Source organism: Lissotriton helveticus, chromosome 2_1 (genome assembly GCF_964261635.1).
Source record: "Lissotriton helveticus chromosome 2_1, aLisHel1.1, whole genome shotgun sequence".
Classification (NCBI taxonomy): domain Eukaryota; kingdom Metazoa; phylum Chordata; class Amphibia; order Caudata; family Salamandridae; genus Lissotriton; species Lissotriton helveticus.
In genome coordinates, this window is record NC_136059.1 from 1,988,151,976 (window position 1) to 1,988,175,475 (window position 23,500).

General features: G+C 44.6%; 1 protein-coding gene across 4 annotated transcripts in view; it reads left to right on the top strand.

The window, feature by feature from the left end:
- The window catches only part of TRIM2 (tripartite motif containing 2), a 424,869-nt gene that overhangs the window by 236,248 nt on the left and 165,121 nt on the right, over positions 1-23,500 (top strand). For all 4 annotated transcript variants that reach the window (XM_078676945.1, XM_078676941.1, XM_078676944.1 and 1 more), the window contains exon 3: positions 8,889-9,126. In XM_078676945.1, coding sequence (XP_078533071.1) covers positions 8,889-9,126 — 238 coding nt within the window. The remainder of the gene's footprint in view (positions 1-8,888; positions 9,127-23,500) is intronic.

A 23,500-nucleotide genomic window follows, 5' to 3' on the forward strand; every position in this document is an offset into this window, starting at 1 on the left:
GTGAAAGTGTGCAGTGACAGCTGGTGGTGTTTGTGCCCGGTGAAAGCATGCACTGACGACTGATGGTGTTTGTGCCTGGTGAAACTGTGCACTGACGGTGTGGTTGTGTGTGTGGTTGTATGTGTGGTTGTGGTTGTGTGTGTGGTTGTGTGTATGGTTGTGTGTGTGGTTGGGAGTGTTGTTGTGTGTGTTGTTGTGGGTGTAGTTGTGTGGTTGTGTGTGTGGTTGTGTGTGTGTGTGGTTGTGGTTGTGTGTGTTGTGCTTGTGGTTGTGTGTGTGTGGTTGGGTGTGTGTGGTTGTGTGTGGTTGTGTGTGGTTGTGTGTGGTTGTGTGTGGTTGTGGTTGTGTGTGTGGTTGGGTATGTGGTTGTGTGTGTGGTTGTGTGTGTGTGTGGTTGTGTGTGTGTTTATAAAGACGTTTTAGCTTTCAGACGTAAGCAGCTCCAAGGCAGAACGCCTTTCTGTATAACAACTGTATCACATGTCGGATATTGAACAACGCAGGGTGTCACAAATCTAATATCAACAAGCATGCCTTTGATCGCATTAATTAATGTATTTAATGCAAGGCACAGGCAGTCACAGAGTTCTATATTAACGTCAACACAACACGGCTGTCCGATAGCAAGGTCCGAGGAAATGTGTTCAAACTAGTGGATGTGGAGACAAACAGGGAATGATGCGTGTTATCACCTATTTAAATGGCACTCACCTTCTGGAAGGCACCTCGAGAATGGTGTAATCACTGTGAGTGCTGTGGATCTTGCGTATCAAAGTGTACAAGATATCTAAGTCTTCAGCTACAAAAGCAAACTAGAATAGGAAACCCGTAAAAATGGTAAATTGCTGTCCCATTAGCTAGCATTCTTTTGTTTTCTGTAATAAGGAATAATGTGAGCACAAGATGACTATATATACACAAGCTAATTTCACCCGATGTTAAAGATCGGGGCCTTTGAGAGTCAGCATTTTTAATGATCGGTATGCTATGATAACAGTGGCAGGCAGTGGTAGGATGCACCAAAATCGATTCGCCAACACCACAATTGTAAGTTAATTTAAAAATCCAAAAAGACAGTAAAGCTATTATACAATTATGCTTACATTTACCAGTGTTTTTTCCATTTCTTGACATCAATGCATGTGTAGCGGTGGGCAGCAGCGGTCCTGCAGAATGTATTGTTTGCATGTATTTGCTGTTGGCCATATTAAGTGTGTCGTAAGTCACTCGGGTGCCTTTTTGTTACCAGAAGCCTTTACGATCTACGTACTACGATCGCTGGCTGTGGTGGGCACTGGCAATTTCCTCGGCTCACCTTTGGGTCGTATTACCACCCATCGCTGATGCTCAGTGGCGTGAGTAGGAGTGTGCGCTGGGAAGACGAGGCAGGGACGCGCTTCTGGCACATTGCTGCACAAGAGAAACTAGGGTTTGCACCATTGAAGCGCTGTGAAGATATACCCCGGAAGTCCACTCCCGCCCCGACATTAGGACTCTGGCTGAGTGGGCGGCTGTCAAAACGGTAATGTATAGAACACGGTCTGTGCAGCAGGGGGTGGCGCCCCAGTGGAATGCGTGGGATGTTTACATCGATAAACTGCAGGCTAAAGCACACAAGAGACTCCCTGAGAGCAAGCTTGGTGACAGTACGGAGTGCTAGCAGAAGTGAACAGCACAAGCAATATGGCCGCATACAATGCAGCGATCGTAGTGCGTAGCGTATGCCACTCTTGTGTACATGCCGGAGCAACAGGTCAGCAGATTCAGTGGGTGATGGGTAAAGCACTCACTTGGATATAGGCTTTCTCTTTACATAATGTGACTTTGTGCGAGTTAAACTAACAGCACTTAGCAGCAGAATAAGGGTGGCAGAATAAGCCTGTTTAGAAAGTCTTAAGGGCATTCTTGTTTAAAGCAAGGCCATTGAGTAACATTTCGTCAAACAAGACATGCATGGGAAGTGGGGGGCGGCCGGGAAACTGAAAGTACGGACGGACGGCCGGCCGGCCGGGCATGAATAATTTTGGGAGGAGAAGCCGCAGAGCACGGCCGGCCGGCCGGCCATGAATAATTAGGGGAGGAGAAGCCGCAGAGCGCACGCTGGGAGAAGCCCTTTGAGGTGGTCTCACGGCCTGGCGGCCGTGAACAAATGCAAGAATAGAGAACAAATGGGAGGGGTGGGGGGAGTGCACACGCATTGGGAGAGGGGGAGCAGGAGGTGAGCCTGAGAGTGGCTGAAGCAACATTGGAGGGCAGACGTAAATGGGTACCAAAAGCTAGAGAACAATATAGATGGTGCAGGGAGAGCAAACATGCAATAGCAAGGTGGAGCTTGAGAAGGACGCAGACATGAAAGCAGCGTGGGTTGGGGGAGCACACTAGGGAGAGCGCATCATGGAAGGGCGCAGGGGACAGCCACACGGGCGAGACATGGCAGGGAGGAAGAGAAGCATTACTAGGTAGGCAGATGAAGAAAACGTGCGCTTTGGCGAGCTAAAACAAACAGAACATGCACTGGAGTATTGTGCAAAGCATCGCACACTGTCAAAAAATAACCACGGTGCACATTATGTGGTGGGGCAAGCTCGTATGTGGTGTGCGAGGCGGGCAGAAAGGACGGCCGTGGGAGGTGGGAGGGGGAGAGCTGCTGATGTCAGATTAGCTGCGGAGCGGATCTCTTTCAAGTAGCTCATGGCCTCGAGGTTGTGAAAGTTAAAGCAATTAGGGGGGAGGTGGGAGGGAGGCTGATATGCAGAAGGCTCGGGCAAAGGGAGAGCCACACCGGCGAGACAAGGCAGGGAGGAAGAGAAGCATTACTAGGTAGGCAGATGAAGAAAACGTGCGCTTTGGCGAGCTAAAACAAACAGGAACATGCACTGGAATATTGTGCAAAGCATCGCACACTGTCAAAAAATAACCGCGTTGCACATTATGTGGTGGGGCAAGCTCGTATGTGGTGTGCGAGGTGGGCAGAAAGGACGGCCGTGGGAGGGGGGAGAGATGCTGATGTCAGATTAGCTGCGGAGCGGATCTCTTTCAAGTAGCTCACAGCCTCGAGGCCGTGAAAGTTAAAGCAATTAGGGGGGAGGTGGGAGGGAGGCTCATAGGCAGAAGGCTCGGGCAAGCTCGTGCACGAGGACGTGCACTTCTGCGGAATGGAGTAGGCGAGACCTAAAAATCTTTACTAGTATGGGAGAACATGGAGAGGAGCATGCAGTATCCCAGTGAACCACTGCCGCTTCCGTTGAGGCCACCTGGAATGATGCTGTTAGAAAGTGCCCTTTCTGTCATGTCACCCTCCATTTTTTGCTTTTGATGCTGTTTTAATAGGTCTGGAAGTTCACTGGGAACTGCCTGCCAGGCCCCAGTGTCAGTGCGTTTTCTCTTAAACTGTAACTGTGAATTGGTGCACCCAGTTGGCAAGCACTTATCACTCCTTGTAAGCTGTGAAAAAATGGTACCAATGGTACCAAGGGCTAGGGTGAAAAGAAGGGTCACCAGAGCTGTAGCACTATATTTTGCCACCCATGTGTGACCCAAGGAAAAGCATGACTGCAGGACTGCCATTGCAGCCCTGCACAAGCTGCCCGTCTGCTCAAGAGTGACTCTGCCTACACCAAGTGCTGCAGAGCCACACCACTGCCTTAATGTAAGAAAGTCACTCTTAAGTTTGTACTCCTAAGCCCTGGAGGCACAGTGTATTAAAGTTGTGGATATGTATGTTCATACACATATATTCCTACAGTAACCCTGTAAAGCAAGGTTTTACTGTAAGTAACCGGTGGCCCATTGAGTAACATGGGCTGGCTACCAAGCAAAATTGAGATAGCCTGCTTCATTATGGTACCACCGAATTGTGCCGTGTTTAACCACAAACACCCTGCTTTTTCACCTCTGACACGATTCTTCTGTCAAGGGAGGGCTGGCATGCACAAGGATGCCACTCCGCGTGGGTGCCCCCCTACTATACAAAGCTCCAGTGCCTTGGTGGGTTTCCAGAAGCCGTTTGCCACCAAGACAAGAGTATGCCTTCCTTGTGGGCTGTTCTTGCACTTCCCCAGGACAGAGGCAAAGCCCTAGGCAGGAAGGAGGTCACACCTCCTCCCTTCCAGGGTGGCTTGTGTTTACAGCCATCAAGGCAGTGAGCCTTAAAGGCTTTCACTGCCCTTGATGTGTAATTACCTTGTCCCCCACTCAAGGAAAAAGGCCTTCCCGAGTCTGCAGCTCAGGCTGTCGGGAAAATAAGTTATTCAGGAGGTGTACACACCCTGAAAGCCTAGCCTCATCTTTAGGGTGGGCTAGGAGGTCTGTACAGCCAAGGAAGGGTTCTGCCATTTTGTCAGACACTGAAATAGTGTGTTCTGGGTAGAAAGGTGATGTACTACCACAGGAAGTTGTCACCCTAGGGGAGGAATAGCCGCAGGGACCAGTAGCCCATTAGCCACTGTCCCTCACACCCTTAATGCCTCCTAAACTAGGAGTTAAGGGGATCCGTGGACACCAGAACATTAGTTCTAATTTGGAATCCAAGAAGAGGCACAGAGAAGATGCCGTCACCGACCACAGGACTTTTGACTCTACTGCAGAGCAAAGATTGGACACTTAACTGCTCTGAAGAAACCATGTACTGGAACCAAGTATTCAACGTGTGTCCATGGTAAAAGCTCATTGCTCCCAGCAAGAGGGACTCCAGTGGACACCAGAATCCAAAACAGACTGCCCTGACTGGTGGAACCAGTCTCCTGGAACTTACAGAAGAATTAACATGCTGCGTCACAAGAATTGTGGCCAGCCGGGCCTGTTGAGAGTGAGCCCAAAGAGAAGTGGTGTCCTGCAAGCCCAGAGTAATAGCTAAGCTCACACCAAGTTTCGAGCTGTTAGTCCACTTCTGAAGACCTCCAGCCGCTGAAGTAGCCGAGGACTACATATGCTGCAGCCTAGGCTTGGTGATAGCCAGTTGGGTGATCGACATCGTAATCGAAATCTAGAGCCTAAAAGCACCTCACGGCGACATTGGCAACTACCCCGCTGCTGTGTTCCTGCAACCTGAATGTGGTGTCGTTGAGTGTGTGGCAAAGCGTCTTTGGTGTGACCAGCCCCGGTGATTGACAGCTGCCAGCTACCTCTGCACCTGGAGCTGTCGAGCAAGGTAGAAGAATTCAAGTTGTTGAACCCTGGTCCAGGGACCTCAAAGGCCTTTACACAGAGGGTAGAATGTAACTCCATTTCCAAGTGTGTTTTGTCAAGCGCTGCATTTTATTACAGCTCCAGCGGATCCTGTTAACACCAAGGATAGCCAGGTAACCCAGGGCCGGTTTTAACACTGGTGGAACCCTGTGCAACAATGTCTGTAGGCGCCCCACCCAATTACCACCTCTGCCACGGATTCCCTCACTAGCACCCTTTAACAGTGCCCCTCAAGTCTCCATAACCACTGTCTCTCAGATTAATTTAGTTTTAAAGCACCGCTCATATCAGTGTAAGGTGTCAGAACACGTTACATCACACACACATATGTGTGTAAATCAGTGTATAGGAAATGTTACATCAGACGGGACTACAAGGTGTAGGAGTGACATGTCATTGATACTCGTAGGCAATAAAGATTAAGAGTCCTTATTCTGGAAAAGCACACATTCAGAATTTAAAATGTAACATCATTGTAAGGGCTTCTCTTAATAACAAGAATTGTTTTCTACCCAAATGAACCCTTTTCGCAAGATTAGGATGATGAAAGACTGGGCAAAAAACATATAGCTCTAGCATATACCTTGCAGTTTGCATGTAGCTTTTTGATGGCAGTTAATAGCTCAATGTTCTATATTAGGATTTAGAATATTGACTCATAAACGACAAGTTACAAAAAGAGCTCTCTTACAGAAGCAGTAACCTACTGACCTATTTACATTATGGGCACTTTGTTATCTGAATTGTACACGTTCTTAGCAGCAGGCATTTCAACCCTCTGCGCTACCTTAGGATGAGTCAAAAAATTCCACTAGAGAAACCTCCGGTCTCTTTCCAGGTAGACGATTAATCCTCAGAGATATCTTGACATTTTAATTGATGCCTGAAAATTGCTGAAGGCCAGGAACGCAGCAGCAGGTGCTTTTAAAATGCTAATATACTTGTAAAAATGACGCCCCCACCCCAAATCAGCACCCAGTGCGGTGGCACAGATTGCACTGCCCAAGAGCAGACCCAGAGGTAACCTCTGCCCTCGGGCTTCTTGGGCAAGGTTACAAAGTAAGAACTGTTGAGCTGTTGAGTCTTGGTCTAGGGACCTGCAGAACCTTAACCATAGGAGCGTTTGTTTGAACACCCTGCAATTGCCCAGTGCTAACTGTTTTCTCCCATTTACTTAAATGGTAAACGTTTGACAGCTTCAACAGCGTTTATTGTTTAATGTTTTGAAATTCTATTGCTCCGGTTATATGCAAAGTATCAAGTTCGATTTGGTGTCTATATCTATATAAAAATAAAAACTATTTTTATAAATTGGTGTCAGGATTTCTTTTGAGTGGTATCACTTACTTATTGTCAATGTTGGTACTGTGAAAGGCTTGACACATGTTCCTCTGAGTACCCCTGACTGCTCTGTGCCACACTACCAGGACCTGGCTAAGCCTGCCAAGATTGAACCCAAACTTCACTCTAGTGTATTGTGTTAGTATTACATGGCAAGGCCCACCAGCCATATCACATAGTACTTCCACCTTGCAACAGATGCCCGAAGGTGAAACAATTCCCCGGAGACAGCATTGTTTTTGCAATTCAGATACTGCACCAATAGGGGGTGTTGGCATCTAATCAATGGTTTGCAACTGCAAAATGCAAATCATCGAGTCCCTTTCATTCCCTTCCTCATTATGATTCTGGATGAGTGGCAAACCCTTTTTGCAAGTCAGAAAGGCATTCCCGACTTGCAATAGGAGTTTAATAATTAGCAAAAAGCTGTTTTGTAGTCATAAACCTTGTGATTTTTTTGATCATAGGCTTCATAGGCTTTGCTACTGTGAAAGGCCTTAGCAAATCAGAACCCATGTTTGTTACAGTTCCAATTTTTGTGTGTGATAAAATGAGCCACAACCAAATAGGATATGGGCAAAGCGACATGGGCAAATCAGAGTCCATAGACTACTGTCTTTGTCCAGTGCTCTTAACATATTCAGCAAGTTGCATAACAACACAAACACAATTTGGAGGAGAAGGAACTCAGGGGTCGCACTGGCAAAAGAGACTGCCTGCTATAGGTGCGGCGGTACCGCTATACAAATTACGATGCGCCCGTCACAGTGGCCGGCGCATCCCATATTTTTAAGTTGTGGCAGACTGTGCTGCAAGCAGCACCCGCCGCAATGTAAAACTACATGTTGTGCATTTAAATTTACAACATGACAGGCACCGTGCGGTGCCTGCCACCTTGTACATGCAAATGCAGGGGGTACCATAGGTACCCCCCATGTGCTGCCCCCACCCCCACACCCCCTGGGGGCCCGCAACAGGCACCGAAAGGCATTCTCCGCCTGTCTTCTTGCGACGGGATCTCTGCCGAAAAAGACAGGCATTGTAATGCCCACGGCGGTGCCTGTACGGCACCTCAAAAATGCCCCTATTGTACCGGGTCCCGCAAGGTGGGCGGAAAAGGATCGCCTTGTGGGACCACGGCGGACGGTCTTTCCGTCTGCCACTGTACATTTCACAATCCCACCACCATCCTAATTTGGCGGTGGGAATTTTCAGGTTGATGGCGGGCGGATCGCAACCGCCGGGCCGGTGGTCCTCTCTGCTGGCCCAGCGTTGGTGATACGCCAGCCATCGTAATCGGCCCCTCAGTTATCACATTCTTCAATTTCTCATATCATATTGTGCATTGCGGCGGGTGCTGCTGACAGCACTACCCCCCACAATGCATTATATGCAGGATGCGACCGCCAGGGTGGCGGTTGCATCCTAATTTGCACGGCGGGACCACCGCACCCCTGGCGGGCGGTCCTGTATACCGTTACGGTGGCGCATCGTAATGATCCCCCAGGTTCGAGTCTCGGCACTGGTGCTCATGAAAAGAGCTGATGTTGGTGATTGAGGGCCGGTGCTGAGCACTGGAAACCACCGGCTCAAATTAAGCACCGGTCAGGGGTCATAAGCGCTATATAAATACTTTTACAATTTACTTGCTTAGTAACTTAGGTGACTCTGATAATGTGCCCCTTTTTGTCAGTGCCACAAAACCCATCGAAGTATACAGGCACTTGAAAAAACTAGTAAACATAATTTAACATCTCCTACCTACATGCTGTCAGTTGAAGTGGAACTAATAATTGAAGTTCAAGCAAATCCTAATATTAACAGCATTGAGTGGGAATTTTGGGCCTTATTTTAATGAAAACGGTAACTAAGTGCTCCAGTGGATTGTAATTTTTTAAAAAAACGTATCCTCAGCCAATACTTAGTGTAAATGTAACCTTGGCCAATAGTTAATGTACTTTGTGATTAATCCATTGGCATTGTTATTCATCAAAAGAACAGTAACAAAGTGTCCTCCACAAAACGTTTCCAAGAAGAAGCCCTTTTTTCCCTTTAAACAGACGGCGTGTGCCTGATGGAAATCATATTTAAGTGAATTAAAGAATCCGTCTAAACAGTGCATTAAAAAAGTGGTTTCGTAGCTTCAGCTGTAAATCAGCTAATTCATAAACCTGCATGTGTTCACATTAGAGTTAGTTGCAAAGTGGGCGTTTGAAGAAAAATAACAGTGTTTGAATTATAGCGAGAAATGTATTTAGGTTTTTAGAGTCGTGCATTACAGAGCTCGCACGAGATTAGCACATTTAGAATGGGCTATTGTGCTTCCTATCTGATGGCTTGTTTGCATTTCCCTCCAACAGGTGCTTGCAGAACTACATTCCAGCTCACAGCTTAACTCTCTCGTGCCCCGTGTGCCGCCGGACCTCCATCCTGCCAGAGAGAGGGGTTTCTGCGCTGCAGAGCAACTTCTTTATCACCAACCTGATGGATGTGCTGCAGCGCAGTCCAGACAACAGCTCCGAGGAGTCGTCCATCTTGGAGACGGTGACAGCTGTTGCTGCAGGGAAGCCCCTCTCCTGCCCTAACCACGATGGGAAAGTAAGATGAATCCTTTGCTGTCGCGTTAAGATGCGTGCCTTTCTTGATTCCCTTAAAATAAGCCAGGATGAGGGATTCAGGTGTGAAACATAAGGCAGGAGACACATATTCACACAAAAGCAACTGCAGAACCCTAGTGGCATTCTAGATCAAACATGATTTGCACAGATGTGCATTTAATTTCTTCCCAAGAGAAATTATTATTGTATACGTATTCCGTAGCTATGTGTCTTAAAAAAAGGGGGTGGTCAAACTGCGTAGCTATCCATAGCCTGCTTGAGCTCAGATTAGGTTAAAAAACCTGTGCATCATGTTTAGGGTATGATAGATTCGTTCCTGCAAACATGTCTCTGGCACTAAAAGCTTTGCCTCTAAGTCACAATGTACTTTTCCCACAGCCAAAGTGCCTCTACTGGCATAGACACTCTATATGGGCCTGGTTTGCAAACACTGGCTGCCTAAGTGACTACTAGGTGTGCGAACAGCAGAATAATTATGCACAAAGTCAATTTTGATATTCACAAAACATGAACTTGAACACTTTTGGGCATTCCTGTAAATGTAAATTGTAAATTGATACTTGTATAGCGCACTACTCACCCGCAAGGGTCTCAAGGCGCTTGTACGAATACCGCTGTGGAACCCATCCTGGCCTTCCCTGTGAGATGTCCACTCCTGGGCACTCCCAAGGTGGAGGCCAGGCATCCTTAGCGTTGTGGGGGCCGTTGTGGTGATTAAGCAAGCTATTGCCCAGAGTTGCAGAGTGGGACTCAATGATTGGAATAGGCACCGAGGCGAGAATTTTCAGGTCCGTGGAATTTTTGAGCCCAAGACCCGCCGAGGCGGGGAATTGAACCCTGGTCCCGGGCTAGACCTTTGCATCAGGGTCTGCCGCTCTAACCATTGAGCCACATTTCTCCTGAGTATTGGCGTTTTGAAACAATGGTGAATCCTCAACAACTGACACATTTTGGGGGATTAAAAAAAAACAGGTGCAGTTTCCCTCCTTGAAAACAGTCCAAGATTCACTCCTCTGTATGACTGGAGTAAATACATTTTCAGGGTTGGAAAATGGAGGAGCCGCCCCAAAATTGGCGGAGGTGTAGGGAAATGATTTCCTCTTTGAGTAACTAAGGAAAAAGTTAGCAGCTGTCAGTACATGTAGGCATTGCATTTTCCCATTCAGAAATGTACACCTACTACACTTCTAAATCTCTAAATATTATCAAACTAGTATAGGGAAGCTGCATTAACATAACATAACATGTGTATTTGTAAAGCGCACGTTCACCACTACGGGTATCTTGGCGCTGAATAACAGATGTATGTTGTTACCCAACTCAATGGTACTCATTTTATCGACCTCAGATGGATGAAAGGCTGAGTGGACCCGCCGGGATTTGAACCTGTAACCATGAGCCCCTGTAGTAGACGCTTTAGTCCACTGAGCCACCAGACCCGGCATTAAACAGGACTACTCATAGAATTCTTTGTGAATTCGGAGATTGGCTTTCTTTTCAAATTGGGCCATACTAGAATAAACACTAGGGGCCTGATTTAAAGTTGTATTTTAAATGCTAAGAGTAGAACTCAGTGGGATTTCCTACACCATTCTTTTCTTATTATAGAAGAACATCTAATTGTGGATTCTTCATTGGATTTGTGTTAATTCAGAAATCGAGGATTTTCAGTTACCACTTTCTCCAACATTTGACCTATTATAAGATACATAGTTGGACAGTTTGAAAAATCTTTATTTGTAGGCAGTGTTCAGATAGAAGAAGCATTCTTACTTGCAACAATGTTCCATTTTTAGCTTGATATGCGGAAATCTAAAGCTTTCCATATAACAGCAACTGATCAGTGCACTACAGCAGATCATGATGATGATGAGTACATTTCCAAAGTGATTCTGCCACCCTGGAACAGGATGCTATGGGCATCTCTCACAGTAACACATTTACAAAAGTTTGTTTACATTATGACATCAGTGCAAAGTTTAGCATTTAAAGTTATTATGTACTTTAAGGTATTTGCAACAGTTTTTTTTGACCCAGTCAAGACCCATCGTATGTTGTGAAAACAATGTCGATTCCAGATCAAGGAATCTACTACTTGGTGGCTGATTTTCCTGCACTTTCGGAGTAGCTGGACCATACATTTATTTATATATAAATATGTGTTCACCAAGTTTACTGCTTCGGCAGTTCCTTTCCTTTTAGCGTTGGCGCCACCCATGGTAACAGCAACCACCAAGTATCACATGGTTTCTCACTCCACACCTCAAGTACGGCTCAGAATGACGAGGCAGCACACCAGGAGATGGCACAATAATTTATTGTGCACTCAAAATCCAAGGACGACGCATTTCGGCGTTTGCCTTTGTCAAAGGTAAACGCAGAAACGCAAGGATGTCCCGTTTCGGCGTTTGCCTTTGTCAAAGGCAAATGCCGAAACGCATCGTCCTTGGATTTTGAGTGCACAATAAATTATTGTCCCGTCTCCTGGTGTGCTGCCTCTTCATTCTGAGCCGTACTTGAGGTGTTGAGTGAGAAACCTTGTGATATATGCAAACACTTCCTGACCGCCGGTTTGCATGGCGGAACCACACAGGCCTCTTGAAGATTCTCCCACAGGAATGACGGACTCCTACACTTCCTTAGTGTGTAAGCAGTGCAATCTTTATTTTCGGCATATGAATTGATGGACAAGTGTCCTCCATGACGTGTTTCCCTCCACTGGGGAGCTTGATCACATGATGCGTCTCAGTGAATATGACGTTTTTAAAGTGAGCTGAGTGCACAATCAGCCATAGAAAGTGGACTGATTGATCGCTGTGCAAATAAAAATAGAAAACAGACTTTGGCATTCAATACATAATGCAGTAAACATTCTGATGTAATAAATACAACCTGAAAATAGCAAAACTAAATGCATAGTGCAAATAGAGTCAAAGGTAAAAAAACAATAAACGGGTCACTGTGAAAACGCCAATCCCGGCAAATATCACAACTGCTTTTAAACTGCAATATTACATGAGGATAAAAAGAGGTAAAAAACCTAATACCTATACAGTTTAAAACTAGAGTAAATGCAAAGTGAAAAATAAACTGTTCGCATTAATGGTTTCTACATTGTTGGCTCTAAACGTAAGGGGAGCAAAATTACTCTGTGTTCAATCTCGGCCAGTGCATTTTATTCCATTATAATTTTACGGCAAAATTCAAAAAGACCTTTCTCTTAATTTCACTATCACAGAGACGTTTATTTTTTTCTGTGGGTAAAGGAACATGATAGCCATACAAAACTAAATTCCGTTCTTGTTCAAACAATATCATTGCCCCAGTGGGCATTTTGAACTGTGAAACTTTATTAGTCCGACAGAGTTCTTAAACACTCCTGTTGCCACACACTTTTTAACAAAATGTCCCTGTCTGTGACTAGGTTCTAAAGGAATTTTTCAAGATTCAATTGGAATTTAGTTTTGTATGGATATCATTTTCATTTACCCATAGAAACAATCAAGGTCTCTGTGATAGTGAAATTAAGAGAAATGTCTTTTTGAATTTTGCCATAAAATTATAATGGAATACATTGCGAGTTTTTTTGCACATGCGCAATTGTTTCTATGATGGGGTTTAATGTATTATAAAGACGATGAATTAATTTTGCCAAAATGAAGGTAAGCTTGTAGAATTTTCGTTCCAATGTATTTCTGATTAAGCAGGCACTATCAGGTGTTTAAAGTTACAGTCTGTTTTCACTATTTATGTATTGAGAAATCACGTTTTTTTTGTTATTTAAACGAATGAGATTGCACTAACGGCACTCGTGACCAAGGGACTAGGTCACTTGGTTTACAGTGACATTCCCACTGAGGTCAACCACTGATGGTTCACAGTGACGAAAATCATCATTTATTAACAAGCATCGGAAAAGCCAATAAGTCTGACTTTGGCAAGCCTTTGAATTTTTTTTCACAAATATATGCAATAGGCATTAAAAGTCTAAATAAAAAAAAATAGCCATATAAAGTTTTTAAGTGCATATATTTGCAGAAAGTAGTAATTGGAAAATGAAGCATCACAAAAAAAAAAAATGATACATTGGAAATTGATATTGGCTACCTAGCTCTGGAACTGAAGTGGACTATTTTTTAGATGGATGTTTGTGTGTGCACAAGCAGTTTTTACGATGAGCAAAGTGCAGTCACTCACAATAAGGTGAGTCAGTGGCTTAAGCGGTTTGACCCTTTTCCCTTTGCTGTATGCTGTGGTGGGCAGTAGAAAAATTAGACACTTTAATGGATTAGAAGATGAAGAAAAATAAAAAAAAAGTCGCTATGTGTATGCATATCTGTATGCATTGTCATTATGTATTGTTTTTTAAACACGTGGCTGACGAAACAGCTCAAGCTGTCTGTAGGCCAGACCTGAAAAGCACTGTTTCTAGTTAATCAAGCACATGTGCATCCTGAACAATTTGGTGAAGTTCGATCATAACTCTAGACCATTACTTTTAGCTCTGTACACATTTAAATACTGATCTATCATAAAAAAGAGCAAATTTACATTCGAAAATATTGATAAGAGGGTACTGAAAGTCATAGGAGATTTATATTATACAATGTGTGCATTAGGGGAAGCAATTATTGAAAAGTACACTGTGGGATCCATTGTTAATGTGGATTTTAAGACTAATTGCAATACACATTGGATAATATGGCCTACATTGTTCCCGGTTAAATGTGCGAATATGGAAAGTAAGTGTGACAAAGAATTATGAGTTTAGTATTAATCACTTTGATTATTTTATGTCAAAATGTAATTGCTATATGGACAAACACATAATGCATTTATATTTTCAATAAGACAACAAATAAAGTATGGAAACTTCATTAAGTTTAAAAAGGGTCTTTCAAATGAATATATGAGAGTTCATATCTTATGTTATCGCTAAAAAAGAGACGTGCTTTTTGGATGCTAATTTTGAGGGACCTGTTGCTTATCTGATAGGAGCATCTGTCAAGACAACTGGTGTGACTGTTTCTATCTGAAATAATCTTTTGCCAAATAGTGATCAGAATTATACTTTTCTTGTTTTTGTTGTCTCTGATTCACCCAAGCATGTCATTGATAATTGAAAAATCAGCTTCATAAAATGCCATTGACCTAGATGGGACTGCTAATACTGCCCTGGAGGTCCGATCAAGTGGGCAAAAATGTTATTCCACTTGTACTGATTAGTATTTTTTTCATTAATTTGCATTTGGCAAGTGGCGGAGCAACATCCTCGATCAAACATTTTAAAGTTTCCCAAGCTGCCCTATCAGATTACAGGTTAATAGCTATTTTAGAGTGTCAGGAAAAAAAGCTTGTTAATAGCCTTTTAGGTCGTTATGAGCTGTAGATGGAATTCAGTAACTTAGGGCCAGATGTACAAAGCATTTTTCAGGTCGTAAATGGCCCAATTCGCAGAACCGAAAAAAGGCTTTTTCAAATGTATAAAATGCAAAATGCAATTTGGGAACTTGTTACTGAATCACATCTTCCATTTATGATTCGGTATTTGGAAGGGGTGTGATTAGGGCATCCCTTCCAAACTTCGAATCAGTATGGTATGTATTACTGTTTTGTTCGACCAAATACCGGTCGCAAACAACAATACTTTGACACCAGTAGTAAACTGGTGGTAACCCATTCTCTTTTTCTTTTATTTCAATTTTTTTATTGATTTTATACCAATTTTACCAAGGATTTGAACTATAAATCAGGTCATGGCATGTACATCATATAGAAGAAAATACAAAGTACAGAAAACAAAGGATGCAGTCGGTTTAAATATATAGTTCTCTGAGATAGCAATAGAACCAAGAGAAAGGGTGTATCAACTGGGGTCCATATTTGAGAGCCCAATGCCCTTTTCCTACGCCCTCTTACTTTATATTTTGAAGCTTCTAGTTTATAAATAGCCTAAAGCCTTGAGCGCCAGTTAATAAATGTCTGAGGGTCTGGGATTATCCATTCAGAAGAAACACATAATCGGACCAAAGCCATTGCAATAAACAAAAATGTAGATACCGACTTTGGCCTTGTACCTCTTTCTAAATCTAATCCTACACCCAAAATTACAAGATCAGCAGTCATAGTTATCGGGAGCTCTAAAGTCATAGTCAGGAATTTCCCCACTTCTTGAAAAAAGAAGTCTAATTTAGGACAAGAAAAAAAACATATGAACAGAATTTGCAGCTGTCAGACCACACCTGTTGCAATTCCCGCCCCTCACGACTCACCATTTAGCAATTTTCCCAGGTGTGTAGTACAAGTCAAAAATCGACATGAATGCTGGCTCCTTAGTCTTCCAGTTATAGTTATTAAAACTCGATCAGCCAAATCCAGCTACTCCCCTATGTCTATTCCCGATTTCCCTAGCTTATTTTCCCACTTTGTATTCCATGTACAAATATCCTCAGGGAGAGCCGTCAGTAACTGCTGATAAATCAGTCCTATCGGAGCCCTTTTACCTATTATTTCTACCAAAGGAATCTTGTCAAACCTTGATTCTGAACCATGTATACCTTTTTCTATGAAGCTACAAATCTGCGAAAATTTTAAAAAGTATTGTTTAGATAAACCATACTTTTCCTGAAGGTTCATGAATGAAGCAAGTTGGCCTCCCTCAGATAAGTACCCCAAACATAAAACTCCCTTCGTCCCCCACCTAAAAGTAATATGATCTTGAAAAATTGCAGGCAGAATACCAGAAGTGGATAATGGAGTAGAAATGGTTATATTTTAAATCTTCAACTTGCGCCGAATTTTGTTCCAGACAGAAAAGCTGCTTTAAGCACTTTGAATTTCGTTTTTTTATAGTAGCTAGGTTCTATTATCCTTACCAGGCAGCTTTTTGCTTCATCCTCTAAACCAAGTTTATGAATGGTTGGTGCGCTAGCTGGGGGGATTAAATCCTTAGCCCCAACTAAAAGAATCCCTGTATGCTGTAACATACACGTCCAATAATAAAACAAAAAATATGGTATTACCCATCCTCCCCGATCTCTCAGAAGTATCACTCATTTGAGCACCCTTCTCGGTCTTCGATAGCCCCAGAGAAATATGGAGCAGGTCCTTTCTAGCTTTGCTAAAAAAGAAACAGAAAATTCTTAAGGGATAGTCCAGAACAAATATAAAATTTAGGAAGAATCAACATTTTTAAAACATTGCATCGCCCATGAATACGTGGCTTGGGCAACAATTGGCAAACCTGCTGGCTATTGAGTCTGTGAATGAAGAATCTGGGTTTTCCCCACATTTAATTTATAACCTGAAAAGGTACCAAACTGTTCCGCCAGAGATCTTACTGCTGGAAGGGCAAGGGGAACAAGAAACACAATGTCATCAGCATATGCCAATGTGCTATATTCCATATTGTGGACTCTAACTGGCTTAATATTAATGTCTATATTTACTTTAAGAAATCAGTCAATATATATCGCAAACAATAAGGGGGAACATGGACACCCCTGCCTGGTCCCTCTAGTGATACTGAACAACCTTGACTCCTGCCCAGAACTACTAATAGCAGCTTCTGGTGAAACATATAAGGTCTTGATGGAGTAAATAAATTCCGTGGAGAATCCTCTCCACTGCAGGACATACCATAAAAACCGCCAGGAGACCCTGTTGAATGCTTTTTCAGCATCCAACACGATCACCCCACGGGGACTCTGTTGCCTGCGCCCAGTCCAGAAGTGCGATTACACGTCTCACATGGTCCGTTGTAAACCTACCCGGGACAATCCCATGTTAATGGATTGACACTAAAGGGGTGATAGCTTTTCCCAATTGAGTGGCTAACATTTTGGAGAAGATTTTACTGTCACAGTTGATAAGTGAGATAGGCCTATACGAAGAGGGGTTGAATTCAGGTTTTATTAAAAACAACTATAGTAGTCTTACACCAGGACTCAGGAATGCTACCCTTTTGAGTGGACAAAAATAACACCATAAGATCCTGTCGTAATACCTGCCAAAATGTCCTAAAAAATTCCAAAGGAATACCATCCGGACCTACCGCCTTTCTGTGGGCTAAATACATCATAGCCCCTTCCACTTCTTCCCACATGATTGGTGCCACTAGAATCTTATTTTGCTCATATGTAACCTTAGTTTTCTCCAAATCTGAAAATAATTCCTGCATCAAATCCTCTCCTCCTACCGTTTCCCCCTCCGTATATAATTGACTGTAAAACCTTTAAAGACATTTAAAATTTCAGCCGGAGAATCCTGTATCTGACTTTCATGATCTTTAATCCTGCAAATTCTATTTGCTACTTCCCTCTGTCGCAGTCTCTTAGCTAAGACTCTCCCTGTGTTTTCCCCTAATTCATAGATTTCAGACTTATATTGCACATATTTAGCAGCTATCTCAACCCCAAAATGCTGATGTATCTTCACCCTTAAAATAGCAATAACCCTTTGGGATTCTTCAATATCACAACAGCTTATTATTTTTTGCATAAGATCAATTTCAACCAGTCTCAGTTGTTCGACCTATCCCCTAATTTCTTTCACCGTTTTTTTCTGGTTAAATAGAGAGAAGCTTAATGTGTCACCGCGCACCCCAGCCTTGAAGGCGAATCCAGACCATGGCATCAGAGGCTGTATTTCTATTGATCTTAAAAAACTCCTGGATCCAATTTATCATATGATCACAATATGTTTGATTTAACAGCAGTTTTCTTTCAAAAGTCCAAGTGTTTTGTTTTTTCATTACAGTGATCACTGATAATTCTAGTATTAGTGGATTATGGTCAGAGGCAACTCTGGGTAATATTTCGATTTGACCATCTCTGCAATTTGATCTATACTACTATTATAAAGTAAGAACTTTGAACATTTGAGGCGGGTAAACTCGGGAACCACAGCGCCAATCCACACACCCGGTACATCATTGTAATCATCAGGGTGTGCAGATGGACATAGGCTATATAAACTATAAAAATATGCGTTATTTAAAAAATTTACATAAAAAAAAGTAGTCCCTTCGAAGTAGCGCCGGCCGCTACCTGCGTGCTGACGTCAGGACCGCGGGGAGGAGCGGCGTCCAGGAGCGCGAGGAGGAGCGGCGGACATGGCGTGGGGGAGGAGCGGTGAGGAGTGGCGGACAGGCGGGAGGAGTGGCGGACAGGCTGGAGGAGCGGCGGACAGGCAGGAGGAGCAGTGATGAGCGGCGAGGAGCGGTGAACTGAGGAGCGCGGGGGAGGAGCGGCGGCTGAGGTAAGGCTCCGGGGGACCCACAGACAATGGCGGGGCAGGCGGGGGTCGGGGCAGGCATGGGACGGGGCTGGCAGGGGCCCGGGCTGCTGGACAATGTCGGGGCGGGTGGGGGTCGGGGCGGGCGGAGGCCCGGGCTGCTGGACAATGTCGGGGCGGGCGGGGGTCATGTCATGGATAGAGCCAAACAGCAGCAATGTCACAGCGCTCCAAAAGAAAAGTGCACTGTGCTCAATACCAAGAGCCCCAAATAACAAAGGGCACTAATGATCGCGGCGGGGGCCCAGGCTGCTGGACAATGTCGGGGCGGGTGGGGGTCGGGGAAGCCTGATTGCTACCGGACAAGGTCGGGACGGGCTGCTAGTTAGATATAAAGAAATAGGTCAAGTGGACTAGTTTGTTGTGTGGAGCAGAATAATAAGTCTTTCCTGGATCGTTTTGCCTATCCCTGTACCAGGCGTCTACCAGCCTGTGTTCTCTAATTAAACCTTGGAGAGCTTTAAAAACTTTTAATTTCTTACCCTGAAATGGGGATGTACTAATAATATCAAAATCGTTATTCATTTGGATATTAAAGTTTCCACACAGAATGAAAGGATGTGGCCATAGTGCTAACTCAACACTCAAAATATTCAGTACAGCAGGACCATCTAAATTAGACCCATACGCAGAGCAAACTGATATAGGAGAACCATTGATAATTATTTCTGCGATGACCCAGCGGCCTAAAATATCGTCCGTGACTCGCTTACAAACTCGGAGACTGCATTTTGCCAAAATGGCCACCCTTTTATTCTTTGGAGCTTGCCTAGTTCAAGCTAATATCTCAAATCCCAAATGTCTAAACCAGCTACAAGATATGAGTCTCTTGTAAGCATATTAAATCAATCTGAATAGAATGTGCAATTTTGGCTGTAAGACCCCTTTTCTTCCTGTCATTTAGGCCGCATGAATCCCAAGAACACACCCGGATTCTACCCATCATACCTATGTTGAAAAAACTCACACTCCACTCTTACCGACGCAAACAATACAAAAAATGCAATACTGTTCACACGTTCATGTCTTCTTATATAGAAACATATGTTGTGGCCAAAAGTCACCCAAAACTATAGTGCCACCCTCTCTCCACCCCCCCACCCACACCCAGTGAGAATCACCCTCCCCCTGTCCCTCCCACCCATATGAGACATCCCAGGACCTAAGTCCTTTGGTGATGGGGAGTAGTTGCTTGGTCTCCCCTGACCCTAACCCTCCTTCTCCTCCAGAATTTAAAAAGGGGATACGACAAAAAAAGAATGAAGCCCATCCCCAACACATAAAAAAGAGAGGGAGAACAAAGCAAGACCCTGCAACAAGACAATGTCTTACTAGAACAATGAGTCTAGATTTCAATAGTTAATATGCATCATACATTGCTAGGTCTCAATAAACATATTGCATATCTTTATAGCCATGTAACTCTCTCATAGCGTATCCAAATATTCCTTGGCGAGGATTTCTGAGACAACAAATTGCATCTGCCCCTTAACTATTATTTTCAGCTTAGCCGGATTCAGCAAATAAATCTGTGCCCCCTTCGCCTGGAATAACGGGATCAACTGTCGGAGGTGCCTTCTTCTCTCAACAGTAGCCTGACAAAAGTCAGGTCGTACAAAAAATATGCATCCCTTTCCTGCCCTCTTCCTATTCGGTCTAACTAAATCATACATTGCTTCTTGAGCTAAGAAACTATTAAGACACATCAGAATGGCTCTAGGTTTTTCAGGAGACCCCCCATTTTTTTCTGCTGATTAAAAGGAAACCGATGAGCCCTTTGCAGTTCAGCTTTCCAATCCTATTATGGGAGTTCAGGAAATGCTTCTGAGTTCCACCACAAATTGCCTGACATCGTTACCCTCCACCCCTTCAGGAACGCCCAGAATCTGCAGATGATTTCTTCTCAATTGATTTTCCAACTCGATCACTTTCTAGATAGTGCCATCTTTCTGAGCCTTCAGGGATTTAGTGATAGATTTTCGCTGCGCTAACTCATCTTCCAGTGATGAGATTCTAGCTTTGGCCTCTCCAAATCTAGTTGCAAATTCCGAACAAGTCTTAGCAACTCTACATACTGAATTTTGCAATATATTGACTGCGCCCTGGGTTTGTGAACCTTCTGCCCTGGTCTCCTCTCTATGGGCCATTGTGCTCTGATTTATGGTAAGAAGAGTAATTTCCTCTGGTGTCTCTGTATTCAGCAGATCCACTTCTGTACATCCCTCAGCCTGTCCGGCTTCATTTCTGGTTAATTCTGGGGTCCCAGACCAGTGAACCCGCTAGACCCACAGCTTTCCTTACTAGCGTTGCAGGTTGCTCCCTGTGTTTCTGAACAGTTGCAGTATCCAACATCATGTCATCCCATAGTTCGTCTTCTCGGCGTACACTACCCGTGTCGCTATCTTCTTCAGCCCAGCCTTTCCCAAGGCTCTCATCCCCCAAGGAGTTGGAGGGGTCCGACAAGGAATACAACTTGTCCCCAGGGTCCCCTTCTTTGCCGAGATCCATAGCTGACTGAGCTGTATTTTGTGGAGTCTCAGACTTTTCTGCACCTCTTACGCCATTTACAAGCTTTGTTCTAATAGCTGCTTGCTCTTGCTCTGGTGCTTGCACAGTTATTTGACTTGTGTGGTCTTCAGGCATGCGGGTTTGAGTTTTATCCAGAGTCCCTACAAAGCCCGACACTCCCTTAATTACTGGCAGAGCATTCTGACCAGGAGGGGTAACAGTTCCTTTCAGGATTTCTTTCGCTCCTTTCAAACCTCCCTGAAGACCTCTCACCTCCTCTCCTCATCAGACATATAAACAAGATCAGTACCTTGTGAAAGTATCTACCGGGGATAGAGAGGTGTTTATGTTGCAGCATTGTTTCTTTGTGGTAACCCATTCTCAAAGGGGAAGTGGTTACCAAGGGATTCCCTTGTCCTTTGAGAATGTAAATAATATTTTTTTTAAGTGCAAGCAGTGGTCCCGGACTTCAAGTTTTCTTTTTTTTCTTTTTAAATGCATCCTGGTCTCCTATAAGGATAGTAAGCTGCATTAAAAAAAATTGCTTTAATAAATAACAACCACAACCATGGTGGTCTGCTGACCTCAGCAGGCCACCATTCCTGTGATGGCAGTGAATCCTAATGGTTTGCAAACTGTGAAATACCTAATTAATGAGGTAGGTCGATTTGCAACCGACAAGATCCCTAAATGAAACTCAATGAGTTTCACACATTAAGAATACCAATTTCTTGATTGGGGTTCAGAGAGAATCAGAATTCGGAAATAGGTATTCCTAATGCTTGTACACCTGGCCCAAAATCCCTTGAACGCCGTCTCCTCCTCCTGCTTCAACACCCTCCACATGCTTCGCAGGATCTTCAAGTGAATCCCCACCAGAACTGGAAGGACAGTCACCCAGGCCCTCGTCAGCAGTAGACTGGACAACGGCAACGCACTCTACGCAGGAGCCCCGGCCAAACTCCTGAAGCGGCTCCAACGCATCCAGAACGCTTCCGCACGCCTGATCCTCGACATCCCTCGCCGCAGCCACATCACACCCCACCTGAGACCTGCACTGGCTCCCCATCAAAAAGAGGATAACCTTCAAACTCCTCACCCACGCACACAAGGCACTCCACAACACTGGACCAGCGTACCTCAACAGCCGACTCAGCCGCTACACCCCCACCTCCCAGCTCCGCTCAGCAGACCGCGCCCTCGCCATTGTCCCCCGCATCCGAAGAGTGACCGCCGGCGGCAGATCATTCTACCACCTCGCCGCCAAGACATAGAACACCCTCCCCATCCACCTACGGCAGACCGAAGACCTCCTAATCTTCAGGAGACTCCTCAAGACCTGGCTCTTCGAACAGTAGCAGCTCCCTCCCCCACCCCCCCCCCCCAATCCCCCGCGCCTTGAGACTCTCACGGGTATGTAGTGCGCTATAGAAATGCTATGATTGATTGATTGAAGTCAAACTGGATTAAAAAAGCGAGCTTTGACGGACAAAACACTGCTCCATCCTGTCATATATAGCCCAAAGTGCAAACAGCTCAGTGAATTAGCAAGTTATAGCCATTTTATTTATTTTTATACCACCTTTGGCTTAGTGGGTGTTAGAAATGGGATCCCTGGCTGGCCAGGGCTTGCGCCAAAGTCAGTCAGAGACCACCACTCCTAAGTCAGCGAAAGGGAGTTACACGCCAAGATAACCCCTGCTCACCCTCTAGGTAACGTGGCGCGAGCAGCAAGGCTAAACTTGGAGGCGATGTGAGTTAAGTATTTGCGCACGCACCCCAGCAACAACACCCAGGCCCACCACAAAGGAAACTCCACACAAGGTTATATAATAATAGCCTTTGTATTACACCAAAACACATTAGATAAAAACACACACTTTACAATGTGCCAACAGACACGGGCAGAATTTACAGGGGATATGTACAAGACAGGGCCACCTGGACCACTGTCAGGAATCAGTACTTTTAGAAGTAACACTTTTAGAAACAGCACTTAGAACATAGAACGTAAAATCACTGTAGCACAAAATAGCACACAACCAGTAATCACTGGTAACCAGGACCTCACTAGCACCACCTGCACTAGGAGAAAAACAACCACCTAAGTATCACAATACCTGTAGGGGTGTAAGCACATAACACATGATGCATAACATACATTCAGCGGTGTAAGGAAGGAAAACACATGATGCATCAACAATACATTCAGCGGTGTAAGGAACAAGGCACATGACGCATTAATAACACATTCAGAGGTGCAGGGGAGGACCAATTGCGCCAAACTCACATAAGTCACCACCTGTGACTGTCCCTAGGCCAACTGGCCTCGTAGGGGCTGTGACGCCCTGTGTCCCAAAGTCAGGCAGGCTGCGCAGGCAGCCAAGAATACCAGCCTAAACGTAGCAGTTGCCCACAAAGTGCTGGGCAACTGGTGCAATTGATGGGGCCAACGTGGGAGCCTCGTGGGCTCCCAACAAAGGACTGGCCCCTCAGGAGCCTCTCTGGGCTCTTAAATAATGATGTGCCCCTCGTTGGAGTCCCTCCTGGAC